At 45.8% G+C, this 18,111-nt stretch overlaps 1 protein-coding gene across 1 annotated transcript in view; it reads left to right on the top strand.

The window, feature by feature from the left end:
• Nucleotides 1-18,111, top strand: part of LOC106609571 (staphylococcal nuclease domain-containing protein 1) — a 341,791-nt gene that overhangs the window by 205,847 nt on the left and 117,833 nt on the right. The window contains exon 17 of the mRNA XM_045700024.1: nt 13,586-13,774. Within this exon, the coding sequence (XP_045555980.1) occupies nt 13,586-13,774 (189 nt within the window). The remainder of the gene's footprint in view (nt 1-13,585; nt 13,775-18,111) is intronic.

Below are 18,111 nucleotides of genomic sequence, written 5' to 3'. Positions count from 1 at the left end.
GCTAAACACATTCTTTGCATGCTTTGAGGACAACACAGTGCCACCGACGCAGCCGCTAACAAGTACTGTGGGCTCTCCTTCTCCGTGGCCGACGTGACTAAAACATTTAAACGTGTTAACCCTGGCAAGGCTGCCTGGCCAGACGGCATCCCTAGCCACGTCCTCAGAGAATGCGCAGACCTGATGGCTGGTGTGTTTATGGGCATATTCAATCTCTCACTATCCCAGTCTGCTGTCCCCACATGCTTCAAGATGGCCACCATTGTTCCTGTACCCAACAAGGCAAAGGTAACTTATCTTAATGACTATCGTCTCGTAGCACTCACCTCTGTCATCATGAAGTGCTTTGAGATACTAGTCAAGGATCATATCACCTCTACCATACCTGCCACCCTAGACCCACTTCAATTTGCATACCGCCCCAATAGATTCACAGACGATGCAATCGCCATCACTCTGCACACTGCCCTATCCCATCTGGACAAGAGGAATACCTATGTATACCTTGGGCTCCCGAGTGGCGCAGTGGTCTAAGGCACTGCATCTCAGTGCAAGAGGTGTCACTACAGTCCCTGGTCCGTATCCAGGCTGTATCACATCCAGCTGTGATTGGGAGTCCCATAGGGTGACGCACAATAGGCCCAGCATTGGCCGGGGTAGGCCGTCATTTTAAATAAGAATTTGTTCTTAACTGACTTGCCTAGTTTAAATAAAGGTTAACCTTTCTGGGAAGGGGGTTCCACTAGCGGAACACCTGGCCTACAGCCAGTGAAATTGCAGGGCGCCAAATTCAAACAGAAATCTCATAATTAAAATTCCTCAAACATACAAGTATTATACACCATTTTAAAGATAAACTTCTTGTTAATCCAACCACAGTGTCCGATTTCAAAAAGGCTTTACGGCTAAAGCACACCATGTGATTATGATAGGACAGCGCCTAGCCACAAAAAAAACATGCAGCCATTTTCCAAAGAAGGAGAGGTGTCACAAAAGTCAGATGTAGCGTTAAAATTAATCACTAACCTTTGATGATCTTCATCTGGTGGCACTCCCAGGACTCCATGTTAGACAATAAATTTAGTTTTTTTCGATAAAGTTAATCTTTATGTCCAAGAACCTCATTTGAAATTGCCGTGTTATGTTCAGAAATGCATTGTCTCAAACATCCGGTGAAAATGCAGAGAGCCACATCAAATTACAGAAATACTCATCATAAACATTGATATAAGATACAAGTGCTATACATACGATTAAAGATACACTTCTTGTTAATCCAGCCGCTGTGTCCGATTTCAAAAAGGCTTTATGGCTAAAGCACACCATGCGATTGTTAGGTCAGCGCCTAGCCACAAAAACCATACAGCCATTTTCCAACCAAGGAGAGGTGTCACAAAAGTCAGAAATAACATTAAAATGAATCACTTACCTTTGATGATCTTCATCTGATGGCACTCCCAGGTCTGCATGTTAGACAATAAATGTTTGTTTTGTTCGATAAAGTTCATCTTTATGTCCAAATACCTCTTTTTTGTTCGCGCGTTTAGTCCAGTAATCCAAATGCACAAAGCGCGGGCACAAAGTCTAGATGAAAAGTCAAAAAGTTCCATTTGAAACATGTCAAACGTTCGTCCCCACAGACACTGGATATTCGATAGGCATTCACTTGACAAACCTCAGAATTCCCACTTCCTGGTTGGATTTTTCTCAGGGTTTTCGCCTGCCATATGAGTTCTGTTATACTCACAGAGATTATTTTAACAGTTTGGGAAACTTTAGAGAGTTTTCTATCCAAATCTAATTATATGCATATTCTAGCTTCTGGGCCTGAGTAACAGGCAGTTTACTCTGGGCACGCTTTTCATCCAAACTTCCCAATGCTGCCCCCTATCCCTAAAAGGTAAAATCATTTTTTTTAATAAAATGTAAGAATGCTGTTCATTGACTATTGCTCAGCATTCAACACCATAGTACCCTCCAAGCTCATCATTAAGCTTGAGGCCCTGGGTCTGAACCCCGCCCTGTGCAACTGGATCCTGGACTTCCTGACGAGCCGCCCCCAGGTGGTGATGGTAGGAAACATCACCTCCACTCTGCTGATCCTCAACACTTGAGGCCCAACAAGGGTGCGTGCTCAGCCCCCTCCTGTAATCACTGTTCACCCATGACTCAACTCAATCATCAAGTTTGCAGACGACACAACAGTAGTAAGTTTGATGACCAACGATAACGAGACCGCCAACAGGGAGGAGGTGAGGGCTCTGGGAGTGTGGTGCCTGGAAAACCACCTCTCACTTAATGTCAACAAAACAGAGGAGATGATCGTGGACTTCAGGAAACAGCAGAGGGTTCACCCCCCTATCTACATCGACAGGACCACAGTAGAGAAGGTGGAAAGTGGAAAGCTTCAAGTTCCTTGGTGTACACATCACTGACAAACTGAAATGGACCACCCACACAAACAGTGTGGTAAAGAAGGTGCATCAGAGCCTCTTCAACCTCAGGAGGCTAAAGAAATTTGGCAGATGCACAATTTAATGCATCCTGTCAGGCTGTATCACCGCCTGGTACTGCAACTGCACCGCCCACAACCGCAAGGCTCTCCAGAGGGTGGTGTGGTCTGCCCAACGCATTACCGGGGGCAAACTACCCACCCTCCAGGAAACCTACAGCACCCGATGTCACAGGAAGGCCAAAAAGGTCATCAAGGACATCAACCACCCGAGCCACTGCCTGTTCACCCTGCTATCATCCAGAAGGCGAGGTCAGTACAGGTGCATCAAAGCTGGGACCGAGACACTGAAAAGCAGCTTCTATAATAAGGCCATCAGACTGTTAAACAATCACCACTAGCACATTAGAGGCTGCTGCCTATAGGCATAGACTAGAAATCACTGGCCACTTTAAGGAATGGAACACTAGTCACTTTAATAATGTTTGCATATCTGCCATTACTCATCTCATATGTATATACTGTATTCTACTGTATCTTAGTCCGTTCCGCTCTGACATTGCTTGCCCATATATGTATATAGTCTTAATTCATTCCTACATAGATTTGTGTGTATTGGGTATATGCTGTGTAATTTGTTAGATATTACTGCACTGTCGGAGCTAGAAGCACAAGCATTTCGCTACACCCACAATAACATCTGCTAATCACGTGTATGTGACCAATACAATTAGATTTAGATTTGTAATCCAAGCACTCCGCATTACGCATAAGAACAGCCCTTAGCCGTGGTATATTGGTCATATACCACACCCCCTCTGGCCTTGTTGCTTAACTATCCCAACTAAAATACACACGCTCCAATTGAATTCCACGAAATGATGCTAATTAACGTATAGACCGATAAGCATGACCGGGCAAATGTATTTTCGGTGCCCAACCGATTAATGGTTAACTGTTAACATCCCTAGTTCCTCGTTATTTGGGCCAAGCCCTGACCTATTTGCCTATTTGTGTTCATAGTGTGCATGTTTTGTACGTCCTCAGTATTTGTCATTAGGCCACATGTAGCCACTTTAATTAAGAGGCCCATTACCACAGCATTATCATCCAAAGCAGATCAATCCCATTAGGGGATCGATGAACGTTACTACCTATTTCTTTTTTAAAGTGATCTATATTTATAGATTTGACCCTGAAACCACGAGGCCTTCGATCCGACAGAAGTGCCCGCCATAATCTAACACGTCAAACTCATTCCATGGAGGGCTGAGCGTTGGCGGGTTTTAACTCCTCCATTGGACTTGACTGATGAATTAAGGTCACTACTTAGTAAGGAACTCCCCTCACCTGGTTGTCTAGGTCTTCATTGAAAGGAAATAACAAAAACCAGGCCCTCCATGGACTTTGATCCTTCCTGGTCTAAAATGTGGGATCGTTTTAGATTGCTCCCCTGGTAGGTTGGGCAAGGTGATGGACGTCACCAAGGTGTCATAGGCCTGTATGTCTGTTACACCTCTTTATGTTTGTTTAGGCCCTATGGGTCCAGGTCAAAAGTAGTGCACTATAAAGGGAAGAGGGTGCCATTTGGGATGCAGCCCAGGAAATGGCCACCTAATGACCGTGGTTGTTATGTTTTGAAAGGATTATTAGGTAGAAGAAACAACCTTAATGATTTGAAGAGGAGCTCTAAGGGTGCTTGACAAATAGGCCCTTGGTCTGTAATGTGAAGCCATTATCATCCCAGCCTACCCTGCTATTAGTGTTATTATGTGCAATTTATTCCCTTCATTACTGGTGGTGTTCCAGGTGTAATTTGGTGGTTATAAGGTTACGTGATGGCTAACTTAGGTGTGTGTGCGCAAGCTCTATTCCATTCACTGGCAGCACTTCCCGAAGCCAATAGCTCGACATGCAACCCTCCACAGCTAATGTGACCCGGTCTTCTTTTTTGCTGAATACTATGAATCTTTCCATTTTCATTTATTCTCTTTAGTAAGCAGTGATTGACAAACACACACACACACACTCATTAAGATGTCGTCCCCTCTCGGATAGCACTGTATGCACAGTACAGTGCTATCCGAGAGGGGACGACATCTTAATGAGTTTGTTGATGAGCAGTGCTGTCAACAAACGAACCAACAGCGCTAACAGAACACTGTACCAGAGACATATACACACACACACACACATACACACACCCACCCTCCCCTTGCAGTGCTAGATAATAGAGCTGCCATGGCATTCACACGGGCTGTCATACAGAAACCTGTCCTGCATAATGTATTTATTTCCAGGTAATAGTTGTTCATTTATTTATTTGGTTTCCTGCTTATCATCACAGACATTTATTTGATTTATTTCCACCTCACTATAAAACGCACCAGACTGCGAGGTTTATTGATTTGTGTCCAGTCGGAATGCCAGTCCCGAACGCAGAGTGGGAAAATGTATAATTTATATGACCTCCACCTAAAAGGGATCTATAATAGTGATGGGGGAAAAATCGATACAGTTACATATCAAGATCTTATTTTTGCCGATATGTCGTTTTGACTATTGCAATATTTTTGCGCTAGTTGGCTGTACCTGCTCACCAAAACTCCAGTATTTTTCCTTCATAGCTTTTCCTCCATTTTTAATAGGGAGACAATTTGTTTTCAGCACTTTATTTACATGACTGATCAAAACTCGTTTTTTTCATGGCTCTCTTGTCCGTCTGAAGCAGACATATGGTGAGCAATATGTTTGGAACAAAAAATTGTAATAAAATCACAGTATCAAATCACAATACATACAGTAAATAATCGTGAGAATTGTAATACATATCGTATCGGCACCTAAATATCGTAATAATGTTGTTTTGTGAGGTCGCTGGCAATTCCCAGTCCTGATCTATATTTCAGTGAAAGGCGAGACGATGGATTTTGGCCGCACGGGTGTTCGATACCAATGAAATGGTGCTTTCAAGGTTGACTGGGAGCCCCACTGATTCAGCACTCCTGTCCCATCAGCGTCTAGATGGCTTTTGTTCTCCCATCACAACACCTGAACCACACCCAGTGGATTTATTTTATTTGTCAAAAAAATCGACATATGGATTCTGATCAAAGTTGTCCGTTGTTTTTGAGTTAGGGTTTTGAATGGACGAGTCAGTGCAATCTCTCCTCCTATGTCCCCCTACTTCTCTACCTCTTTTTCTCCGTCCCTCTTTTTTCCTCCATCCCTCGCTCTCTGATAAGTGCTTAAGATTGCTCTGAGCATGTTCATACCCTGCCCCCAATACACCCCCCCTCCCCCCCCACCTACAGCAGAGCTGTAGGTTGGAGAGACTGAGGTTCTTGTCCTCAAGCAGATGGAGAGGGGAATGATGGTGAAAGAGGGATATCAGAGGATGGTTATGGAGGATGAAGGATAATGTTTACCCTCTCCCTCCCATCTCTGTCATACCTGCTTTCTGTGGCACAAGCACCTGTTTTGTTCTTCTGATGGCAACCCATTCTTGCATAATCAATGTTTGGAGTTTGTCAGAATTTGTGGGTTTTTGTTTGTCTACCCGCCTCTTGAGGATTGATCACAGGTTCTCAATGGGATTAAGGTCTGGGGAGTTTCCTGGCCATTGACCCAAAATATCGATGTTTTGTTCCCCGAGCCACTTAGTTATCACTTTTGGCTCATGGCAAGGTTCACCATCATGCTGGAAAAGGCATTGTTCGTCACCAAACTGTTCCTGGATGGTTGGGAGAAGTTGCTCTCAGAGGATTTGTTGGTACCGTTCTTTATTCATGGCTGTGTTCTTAGGCAAAATTGTGAGTGAGCCCACTCCCTTGGCTGAGAAGCAACCCCACACATGAATGGTCACAGGATGCTTTACTGTTGGCATGACACAGGACTGATGGTAGCGCTCACCGTGTCTTCTCCGGACAAGCTTTTTTCCAGATGCCCCAAACAATTGGGAAGGGGATTCATCAGAGAAAATGACTTTACCCCAGTCCTCAGCAGTCCAATCCCTGTACCTTTTGCAGAATATCAGTCTGTCCCTGATATTTTTCCTGGAGAGAAGTGGCTTCTTTGCTGCCCTTCTTGACACCAGGCCATCCTCCAAAATTCTCCACCTCACTGTGTGTGCAGATGCACTCACACCTGCCTGCTTCCATTCCAGAGCAAGCTCTGTACTGGTAGTGCCCCGATCCCGCAGCTGAATCAACTTTAGGAGACGGTCCTGGTGCTTGCTGGACTTTCTTGGGCACCCTGAAGCCTTCTTCACAACAATTGAACTGCTCTCCTTGAAGTTCTTGATGATCCGATAAATGGTTGATTTAGGTGCAATCTAACTGGCAGCAATATCCTTGCCTGTGAAGCCCTTTTTGTGCAAAGCAATGATGATTGCACGTGTTTCCTTGCAGGTAACCATGGGTGACAGAGGAAGAACAATGATTCCAAGCACCACCCTACTTTTGAAGCTTCCAGTATGTTATTCGAACTCAATCAGCATGACAGGGTGATCTCCAGCCTTGTCCTCGTCAACACTCACACCTGTGTTAACGAGAGAATCACTGACATGATGTCAGCTGGTCCTTTTGTGGCAGGGCTGAAATGCAGTGGAAATGTTTTTGGGGGATTCAGTTCATTTGCATGGAAAAGAGGGACTTTGCAATTAATTGCAATTCATCTGATCACTCTTCATAACATTCTGGAGTAAATGCAAATTGCCATCATACAAACTGAGGCAGCAGACTTTGTGAAAATTGATATTTGTGTCATTCTCAAAACATTTGGCCACGACTGTACACACAGACAGAGATATATATATGTATATATATATATGCACAGACACGCACACGCACGCACACACAGACACGCGCACGCACGCACACACAGACACGCGCACGCACACACAGACACGCGCGCGCACGTACACACAGGCGCACGCACGCACACACAGACACGCGCACGCACACACAGACACGCGCGCGCACGTACACACAGACGCACACGCACACACAGACACCCGCCCGCGCGCACGCACACACAGACACGCACGCGCGCAGACACGCAGACGCGCACGCATGCAGACGCGCACACCGAGAGAGAGACACACAGAGAGACAGACAGCAGTGACAATCAGAATCCAACCTGAGAAGCATTCTCTAGCACCAGATCCTCTCTCTCCTGTGTTTTACAACCACCGGCAGCTCTTTTGACTTATGCAGCACTGCGTTTATACGCAGCAGAACTCTGGCCTGGTAATTGGACAGTGCCGTAAAAAAGCAGATTTAAAGTGTGTGAGAGATACAGTCACTGGTGATTGAAGACAGACCAGGAAGTGAGCGTTTCTCTGTGTCTCCTGATTCCCAGGTGGGGACGACGTTAAATCGAGGTCCCGGCTCATTCGACTTCTCAAATGATCGTGAGAGCTTATCAAAAGGCATTAGAGTTTAATTTCAAACCCCGGGGGACTTTTTTGTATGAGAAGTGTGGCCCTTTGGTGACATCTTAACCATCTAATCCCACCCTTTGAAACAGCCAAGTGAATCAGCGACTAGTAAAGTCTGTAGTAGTTGATCAGCTAAAAGTCCTTCTAAGCCCTCCACTTCAATGGACTCCAAAAAAGCATTGGTCTTTTGTAGTCTTTGTAGTCTTGAACAATGAGTTCCCACCCACTCTCTTGTTTTGTGTTGTTTTTTTGTTTTGTTTTGAACACCGGTTTACAATCCCGGCGTTTAAGAGATTTCCGGAGCTACATTTGTGTTCCGACTGGAGCCATTTTGTCTCCTTCAAGCCCTCCACTGGGAGCCATCTCTGCTCTAAAGCAGTCGCCCCTCCTCACCCCTAGCCCTCCATTGTGAGCGTATTTACTTTGGACGGGAAACTAAAGTGGTTTGCGTGGGCCGCCAATCAGCCACCACAGCTCAGATCAGCTCCAGATCTCCGGGGGTGTGAATGCAGCCTGTTACCTCAGAGAGAGAGAAAACAAGCCCAGGCAGGTGCACGCTTGCTTGGGCCGCGTCTGTTTTGCGGGGGTATCCCCTGAGCGGTGAAAGGCCCACCGGTAATCAATGGGCCACATTATCACCTCTGCTGGGGGGCCCCTGAGTGGCCCTAGAAACACTGTGCCAGGCATGATGCTTTAGTCAGCCCACAGCCACTCAGTACACAGCCAGCCCATTTCATGGTGTTGGTATGCAGGTGAAAGGTAAGACATGGTCTTTGCCAGCGAGAAGGTGACAAAACAACCAAATATTGAGCTGTAGCAGGAGATAATGAGGTGTGTGTGTACATGCGTTTACACGTGTGTTGCCGCCCGACAGCTTGTCCATTAGTGTGTAATGTGATTCTGTGTATAGCCCAGTATTATTCATGTTGCTCAGTAGGATCATTTCTGACCATTAGGCTTCACAAAGCTCTGCTGCCATTATTTTAGTATTTGTGCTGTTGTCAAGTGGCGAGCAAATGTCCCTTCCATTGTGCCTCCTGTAGTTATATAGTTATATATGTGGTCCAGCAGGTAGGCACACTCATCAGTCCTGCAGTGAAGGAAACTGTGTGTGTGTACTGTGTGTCCATTCAGTCCCCCCTACAAAGCTTTCTTACCACGCCCCATTTTCCCTTCTTTGTCCTTCATCTCTTTCCCTTTCTCTCACTCTTTCTTTCTCACCTTCTCTCTTTACTATCTCCCTCTCTTTCTCCCCACTGTCTCTCTCTCTCTCTTTCTCCCCACTGTCTCTCTCTCTCTGTCTCTCTCTCTCTCTCTCTTTCTCCCCACTGTCTCTCTCTCTCTTTCTCCCCACTGTCTCTCTCTCTCTTTCTCCCCACTGTCTCTCTCTCTCTTTCTCCCCACTGTCTCTCTCTCTCTTTCTCCCCACTGTCTCTCTCTCTCTTTCTCCCCACTGTCTCTCTCTCTCTTTCTCCCCACTGTCTCTCTCTCTCTTTCTCCCCACTGTCTCTCTCTCTCTTTCTCCCCACTGTCTCTCTCTCTCTTTCTCCCCACTGTCTCTCTCTCTTTCTCCCCACTGTCTCTCTTTCTCTCCCGCACTGTGTCTCTCTCTCTTTCTCCCCACTGTCTCTCTCTCTCTTTCTCCCCACTGTCTCTCTGAGTCCTGTGTCTGTCTCTCTGAGTCCCGTGTCTGTCTCTCTCTGAGTCCCGTGTCTGTCTCTCTCTGAGTCCCGTGTCTGTCTCTCTCTCTGAGTCCCGTGTCTGTCTCTCTCTGAGTCCCGTGTCTGTCTCTCTCTGAGTCCCGTGTCTGTCTCTCTCTGAGTCCCGTGTCTGTCTCTCTCTGAGTCCCGTGTCTGTCTCTCTCTCTGAGTCCCGTGTCTGTCTCTCTCTGAGTCCCGTGTCTGTCTCTCTCTGAGTCCCGTGTCTGTCTCTCTCTGAGTCCCGTGTCTGTCTCTCTCTGAGTCCCGTGTCTGTCTCTCTCTGAGTCCCGTGTCTGTCTCTCTCTGAGTCCAGTGTCTGTCTCTCTCTCTCTGAGTCCCGTGTCTGTCTCTCTCTCCGAGTCCCGTGTCTGTCTCTCTCTCTCGAGTCCAGTGTCTGTCTCTCTCTCCGAGTCCCGTGTCTGTCTCTCTCTCCGAGTCCCGTGTCTGTCTCTCTCTCCGAGTCCCGTGTCTGTCTCTCTCTCCGAGTCCAGTGTCTGTCTCTCTCTCCGAGTCCAGTGTCTGTCTCTCTCTCCGAGTCCCGTGTCTGTCTCTCTCTGAGTCCCGTGTCTGTCTCTCTCTCTGAGTCCCGTGTCTGTCTCTCTCTCTGAGTCCCGTGTCTGTCTCTCTCTCTGAGTCCCGTGTCTGTCTCTCTCTCTGAGTCCCGTGTCTGTCTCTCTCTCTGAGTCCCGTGTCTGTCTCTCTCTCTGAGTCCCGTGTCTGTCTCTCTCTCTGAGTCCCGTGTCTGTCTCTCTCTCTGAGTCCCGTGTCTGTCTCTCTCTCTGAGTCCCGTGTCTGTCTCTCTGAGTCCCGTGTCTGTCTCTCTGAGTCCCGTGTCTGTCTCTCTGAGTCCCGTGTCTGTCTCTGACGTATGTACACTCAGGTTGTCATGAACAGGTAATGGATCTACTTGTTATATGTCGTTGCTTTTAACGCTCAACAAGACGTTTGTTCCCCCAGCGTCGCTAAGTGGCCACCAGAGAGGTTTACAACGTCCCCAAGTCAGTCCCAGTCGTGGTGGCGGAGAGAAAAGACATCTCAACAAGCAGCATATCTTTCAGCCCGTCAGATTGAAATGTGCAGCGAATGATTAGAAAAGCTTTTTGAGATTGTAAATACAGACACAATAAGCTGTCGCCGAGGAGTGGCCGACTTTACCCACGCCATCAATACAACTGGCATCAATATCCCTCTTGTGTTCTACCAAGTGTGTGGAGCGATTGTGTGTGTGAGACTAATATATTTGTCCCCATAGAAGCATAATTCCATCCCGTATTGGGCTGTATGTGCTGTACCTCTACTCTGTTAGTGGTAGTGAATAGTGCAGCTGAATGATAATCTAACAGGTCCTGTTATCGGTCCAGTTTGATAGATAACACACACACTCCCATTTGCTCTGATTAGTATGAAACATCCCACTGCTCTACTTCTTTTTCCCCACATTGCTCCATTTCTCCTTCTCTCCATTTCTCCTTCTCTCCATTTCTCCTTCTCTCCGTTTCTCCTTCTCTCCGTTTCTCCTTCTCTCCGTTTCTCCTTCTCTCCATTTCTCCTTCTCTCCATTTCTCCTTCTCTCCGTTTCTCCTTCTCTCCGTTTCTCCTTCTCTCCGTTTCTCCTTCTCTCCGTTTCTCCTTCTCTCCGTTTCTCCTTCTCTCCATTTCTCCTTCTCTCCGTTTCTCCTTCTCTCCATTTCTCCTTCTCTCCGTTTCTCCTTCTCTCCGTTTCTCCTTCTCTCCATTTCTCCTTCTCTCCTTCTCTCCATTTCTCCTTCTCTCCATTTCTCCTTCTCTCCGTTTCTCCTTCTCTCCGTTTCTCCTTCTCTCCATTTCTCCTTCTCTCCGTTTCTCCTTCTCTCCGTTTCTCCTTCTCTCCATTTCTCCTTCTCTCCATTTCTCCTTCTCTCCATTTCTCCTTCTCTCCATTTCTCCTTCTCTCCGTTTCTCCTTCTCTCCGTTTCTCCTTCTCTCCATTTCTCCTTCTCTCCATTTCTCCTTCTTTCTCCTTCTCTCCATTTCTCCTTCTCTCCATCCACTCATTTCCCCCCTTATATTTCGTCTGACATCGAGCGTTGGGGTGCTGACAGTTTTTGGGCGTGTGGTTTGTGAAGACCCAGTGAGGGGTGGAGAGTATAATGAGCATCAGCCTGTCTGAGGAGAGAGCGCTGCCTGCTCCCTGCTAGCTCCAGCTCACTACAGACCTTTCCCTTCCCTCCACTCACCCCCCTCACTTCCCTGGTTGACATTTAAGTGCTGGGAGGTGCAGTGTGTCTGTAATAGCCTGGATGTGTAACTGGCAGGCCAGTTAGAGAGAGGTGGGAATGGGGAGAAAGAGAGGGGGTGAGAGGGAGGGAAATTGGGGAGGGAGAGGTAGGAAGGAGGGGAGAGGGAGGGAAGAGATGAGGAACTTGTCATCTTTTGTCAATCCTTGTCTATCTGTCCTCTTAACACCATGTTGAGGACGAAACATTGACACATAAACACACCTTGAGTCATTGTGTGTGGATACTGAACCAGAAAGACAACCACATGGTAGTGTACTGTAGCAGTAGTGTGGGGAGGGATCCTGTAGTCAAACACTTCAACAAGACTTATGCATTTACACATAACATCCAACCCCATTTAACCAAACTTGCCTCGACAGGTCAGAAAGCGTCAGAAACCCCCCCCACAAGGCAGCATTACTTAACATGACCCCCTCGCCTTCTCTCAACCCCCTCAAGACCCAGCTAGGAGCTGGGGGAGAAAGCAGGAAACACGGCCTATGTTTGTCCCTGTTTCCACCGCAGCGTGTTGTCATTATTGTGTTTAATCAAAGTGCAGATTATGCTCTCATTAAAAAGCTTTTTACTTTGACTGTGGATACAATGCACAGAGGAGCTAGGCAAAGTCATTTGCGTCAAATGTCCCACGGGGTCCACAGAGGCTAAGCAGCCAGAGTCTTAATCGTTTGACTTTCTCCAGTATGTCTTCGCCACACCTGGCCTCTCTTCTTTCTCTCTCTCTCCCACTCTGCCGTCGGAGGGAAAAAACAACGCCATATTGATTTGTCTTTCTCTCCTCCCACGCTTTATGAAACAAAACGTAATGAATAGATAATTCACCTGAATAGGCAGATTTTGGTTATTGTCTCCAATGGGCTAATGTTGTTAAATACCCGGCACTTTGTCAGCAGCAGGGTTAGCAAACAGGGAATGCAATTTGGCTCGCACTAATTGCGAAAGATTTTGAAAAAGTGTGGGAACCGCACTCTATGACGGTATTGGAGTCTCAACCAAAGACTGGTAGATGAAGTTTGGACTCGGTACTGAATTAGAAAATCATTTAAAGGCCTTTTAAGGTTGTTGTTGGCGTCAGCTGAAGTCTAGAGGGAAAACATGGTCAAGTTTACTATTATACTATTCAATTATGGATCTGCTCCAGCTAATTAGGGATCTGTTTTGTTCTAGAACTATGACATGTTCCTCAGCTGTCCCCAAAAAAACAATCATGGTCTATTAGTTTTCCAGCTCAAAGTCACTTTCGGACTTTTCTTTTCCTAACTTTTTGAAACGCTAATTTGATTTTCATTACCTATATATTCCAGTACTTTTCCGGTCCTTTCATATGGTGTCCCATTAAACAGGCCTCCACGGCTCAGAGACCAATGGGATCAGTCTGGGGGTCCTGAGTCGTCTTGGAGGTCTAACCCACTGAGTGTCTCCGCTGGGTGTAATTGTGCATAAAAAATGAGCGCGGCAGCGGTGACCAAACCAGCGCGAAGGCCAACTGACAGTGAGAGAGCTGCCACATCAGCTGTGTGCGTGTGAGCTCAAGGCTCTCAGATCGATAGCGAGCTCAGGGACCTCCAATGATCTGTCTATTTAAGGACAGGAGAGAGTCTCCTTCAGAGCACCCTCCTCGCTTTCTCTAATGGAATCTCAAACCTAATCCCAATACAGTACATTAACCCGGTCTCATTTCTCCCTCCTCTTCTGTCTCCTCTCTTCTCTCTGGCAGGTGGAGGTGGAAGTAGAGAGTATGGACAAGGCTGGTAACTTCATCGGCTGGCTTCACATCGAGGGGGTCAACCTGTCGGTGGCGCTGGTAGAGAACGCCCTATCGAAGGTCCACTTCACGGCCGAGCGTAGCTCCTACTACAAGACCCTGGTATCCGGAGAGGAGGCCTCTCGTCTCAGGAAAGACAAGGTAAGTCCTCAGTTTGCCCCGTGTTTTGGTTAGTTAGCGTTTTGGGGTTATATATGGTGTGTGATTCTCTTTATTATAGTTTATAGTTTATTCTTCGTTAGTCAGCACCTCCACACAAAATACTTTTTCTGGGTGTGCGCCAGCTCATGTTTTTAATTCTAGCGTTTTGGGGTTAACCTCTATGGGCTAGGTGGGACGCTAGCGTGCCACCCGTGGTGCACTCCATCAACAGCAGGTGCATTTCAAGAGCGGCAAATTTGAATCCAAATAAATGTCAAAATTCAAATTTTTCAAACATACAACTATTTTACACCCTTTGAAAGATAAACATCTCCTTAATCTAACCACGTTTTACGATTTCAAAAAGGTTTTACGGCGAAAGCATAAATTTAGAGTATGTTAAGACAGTACATTTACAAGAGTTGTGTGTAATGTTTTGTCAATTCAAAGACAGGGTCACCAAAACCATAAAACCAGCTAAAATGATGCACTAACCTTTTACAATCTCCATCAGATGACACTCCTAGGACATTATGTTAGACAATGCATGCATTTTTAGTTCTATCAAGTTCATATTTATATCCAAAAACAGCGTTTTACTATGGCATTGATGTTGAGGAAATCGTTTCCCTCCGATAACCGGCAGTCAAGTCAGCGTCACAAATTAAATAATTAAAATTAGAAAACATTGGTAAAATATTATATTGTCATTTAAAGAATTATAGATTTACATCTCTTGAACGCAATCAACTTGCCAGATTTAAAAAGAACCTTACTGGGAAATCACACTTTGCAATAATCTGAGCACTGCGCCCAGAAAAATACGCGTTGCGATACAGACTAGACGTCATGTTGGGGAGATCTAAAATCGAAAATACTATGTAAATAATCCATTACCTTTGATTCTCTTCATCAGATGTCACTTCCAGGTATCACAGGTCCATAACGAATGTAGTTTTGTTCAAAAAAGCTCATCATTTATGTCCAAAAATCTCCGTCTTGTTAGCACATGATCTAAGCCAGCCGGACTTCTCGTCATGAACGAGGGGAAAAAATATATTTACGTTCGTTCAAACATGTCAAACGTTGTATAGCATAAATCATTAGGGCCTTTTTAACCAGAACATGAATAATATTCAAGGTGGACGAATGCATACTCTTTTATAACGTATTGGAACGAGGGTACCCAACATGAACTCGCGCGCCAGGTGTCTAATGGGCCATCATCGTTCCATGGCTCTTGTTCGGTCAGATCTCCCTCCAGAAGACTCAAAACACTTTGTAAAGGCTGGTGACATCTAGTGGAAGCAATAGGAAGTGCCAAAATATTCCTCAGCCCCTGTGTTTTTCAATGGGATAGGTTTAAAGGTAATACAACACATCAGGTATCCACTTCCTGTCAGAAAATGTCTCAGGGTTTTGCCTGCCAAATTAGTTCTGTTATACTCACAGACACCATTCAAACAGTTTTAGAAAATTTAGGGTGTTTTCTATCCATATGTAATAAGTATATGCATATTCTAGTTACTGGGTAGGAGTGGTAACCAGATTAAATCGGGTATGTTTTTTTATCCAGCCGTGTCAATACTGCCCCCTAGCCCTAACAGGTTAACAATCTTTGTAAGCCCTGAGGCCACTTTTGTTTGTTAGCACTTAACCATTAGCATCAGGCTTAGTTTGCATGGGCTTTAGGGCTCGTCCTAACTAGAGGTCTTCACGGATCCACCTGTACCTGAATACCTGGGTCTGGGTATGATCTGATATGATTGTCATGGGTCTGGGTATGATCTGATATGATTGTCAGGGGTCTGGGTATGAGCTGATATGATTGTCATGGGTCTGGGTATGATCTGATATGATTGTCATGGGTCTGGGTATGAGCTGATATGATTGTCATGGGTCTGGGTATGAGCTGATATGATTGTCATGGGTCTGGGTATGAGCTGATATGATTGTCAGGGGTCTGGGTATGAGCTGATATGATTGTCAGGGGTCTGGGTATGAGCTGATATGATTGTCATGAGTCTGGGTATGAGCTGATATGATTGTCATGGGTCTGGGTATGAGCTGATATGATTGTCAGGGGTCTGGGTATGAGCTGATATGATTGTCATGGGTCTGGGTATGAGCTGATATGATTGTCAGGGGTCTGGGTATGAGCTGATATGATTGTCAGGGGTCTGGGTATGAGCTGATATGATTGTCATGGGTCTGGGTATGAGCCGATATGATTGTCAGGGGTCTGGGTATGAGCTGATATGATTGTCATGGGTCTGGGGTATGAGCTGATATGATTGTCAGGGGTCTGGGTATGAGCTGATATGATTGTCATGGGTCTGGGTATGAGCTGATATGATTGTCATGGGTCTGGGGTATGAGCTGATATGATTGTCAGGGGTCTGGGTATGAGCTGATATGATTGTCATGGGTCTGGGTATGAGCTGATATGATTGTCAGGGGTCTGGGTATGAGCTGATATGATTGTCTTGGGTCTGGGTATGAGCTGATATGATTGTCAGGGGTCAGAGCTGATATGATTGTCAGGGGTCTGGGTATGAGCTGATATGATTGTCATGGGTCTGGGTATGAGCTGATATGATTGTCTTGGGTCTGGGGTATGAGCTGATATGATTGTCAGGGGTCTGGGTATGAGCTGATATGATTGTCTTGGGTATGTGTAGGATAGAGAGAGAAATTGTATTATTTATGCTGCTGCTCTTGCTATTCACAAGAGTGGAGCGTGTAGCTTGTTGTTGCTGTTAATCCAATTATAAATCATCAAATCGACAATAGGCTACAGTCATAGAGTCTCCGTGTGTGGCAAAAGTTAGATGTCTAATCAATGGAAGATTGAATTAAAATGACAGAATTAAAAGTTAAAGGGGAAGGATAGGATAGGTTAGCACGACGAAGAGCCAACAGGTAGGCTGCTACTTAATATTCTGCAGGGTGTTGTTGTTATTTGTAACAGTAGGATTAGAAAGCTCATTCACTGCAGCTTCAGTTAGCCTAGCTAGCTAACATTAGCTTGCTTAACTAGCTTCTCCCGTTTTGATCCAGTCAAGACAGGTACTTTGTAATCATATTTGATGATAAATAACCTAGCTATGGCAACTATTAGTCTACTATGGCTTGGTTGCTGACTCTTGTCTCTCCATCCTCCCTGCTCCCTGTGTCACTCGCTCACAGTACAGTCCCTCCCCCGCCTGCTACAGCAGGACATCTCTCTCTCCTCTCGCGTTTTATCAGCTCCGGTTATTAAAGTAGCTTAAAAAAAATGACTTTTCTGCTGCTTCCCTCACTTGGATTGGATCGGGTCTGGATCCAACCAGGTCTATACTGAATGGGTCTAGTTGTCCTCGGGTCTGTTCGTGTCTAGCAGTCCTTGGGTTCGTTTGGTCTCTATATTTAAAACATTTATTTATGCATATCTGGTCCATGTGGGAATAATTTAGACAACAAAACTTTGAAGAGGTAAGAGATGGTGAATTAATTTGGAATAGGGTTAGTATTTGTGGAAAAGGTAGGCTAGTTAGCTAGAGGACATGGACTCCAAGACTAGTTGGTATCACAAAGTTCAGTGGACTTGGGCACCATGACCAGTACTAGTTGACATCACTCAGTTCCTGTCTTAACTTGAAACAGCTAGTTAGGATGAACGCTATGTTTAGCAACACAGTTTAAAAGGCTTTTCATAATATCTGCTTAGAGACCCTGTCCTTGTGTAAGAAATTTGTTGTCACCCTGTCATCATACTATATCAATTCCTCCAAATGCATCAATCTCATCTGTGACATGGAGAAAGCCCAGCCAATGATGAGAGTGGTGAGACTGATGCTACGTCTTTGGGGAGGAGAATCGCCACATATTCCCCCGTTATCATTGACGCCTCCTTTCCCTTCCTATCGACGGCCTTTGATGGATGGAGGCCCTCTCTCTTAGTGATCCCAATCTCTCCCTCCATTTTCATTATGCCAGATGAATTCAGTCCTGGGCCAGCTGTCTCGCCCGTCCTCTATCCCCGCTACCACTCTCTATCTCTCCCTGCTATGCCCAACGCTTTGGGAAGCTGCCGCATCCGCTTTTCTCCTATCATTGGAATGATCTACTGCTGGAGCCAAGCAGGGACTGTGTTCCCTGTCCTTCCTCTGAATCCATCACGGCTCTAGCAGCACTATATGAGAAACATCCATCTGAGTGGTGGGGATAGGGAGTGAACCTGGGGCCGGAGTACAAAGTAAATCTAATCTCCCACGATGTGCCATGGATGCACGTCGTTCGCTGAGGCGGCGATGAGGAGAGAGCTCTTTTTGGCCTCCCTACCAGTCTGTCCCTCT

This window comes from Salmo salar, chromosome ssa17 (assembly GCF_905237065.1).
Source record: "Salmo salar chromosome ssa17, Ssal_v3.1, whole genome shotgun sequence".
NCBI lineage: Eukaryota > Metazoa > Chordata > Actinopteri > Salmoniformes > Salmonidae > Salmo > Salmo salar.
This window is presented reverse-complemented; position numbering and strand designations above follow the sequence as displayed.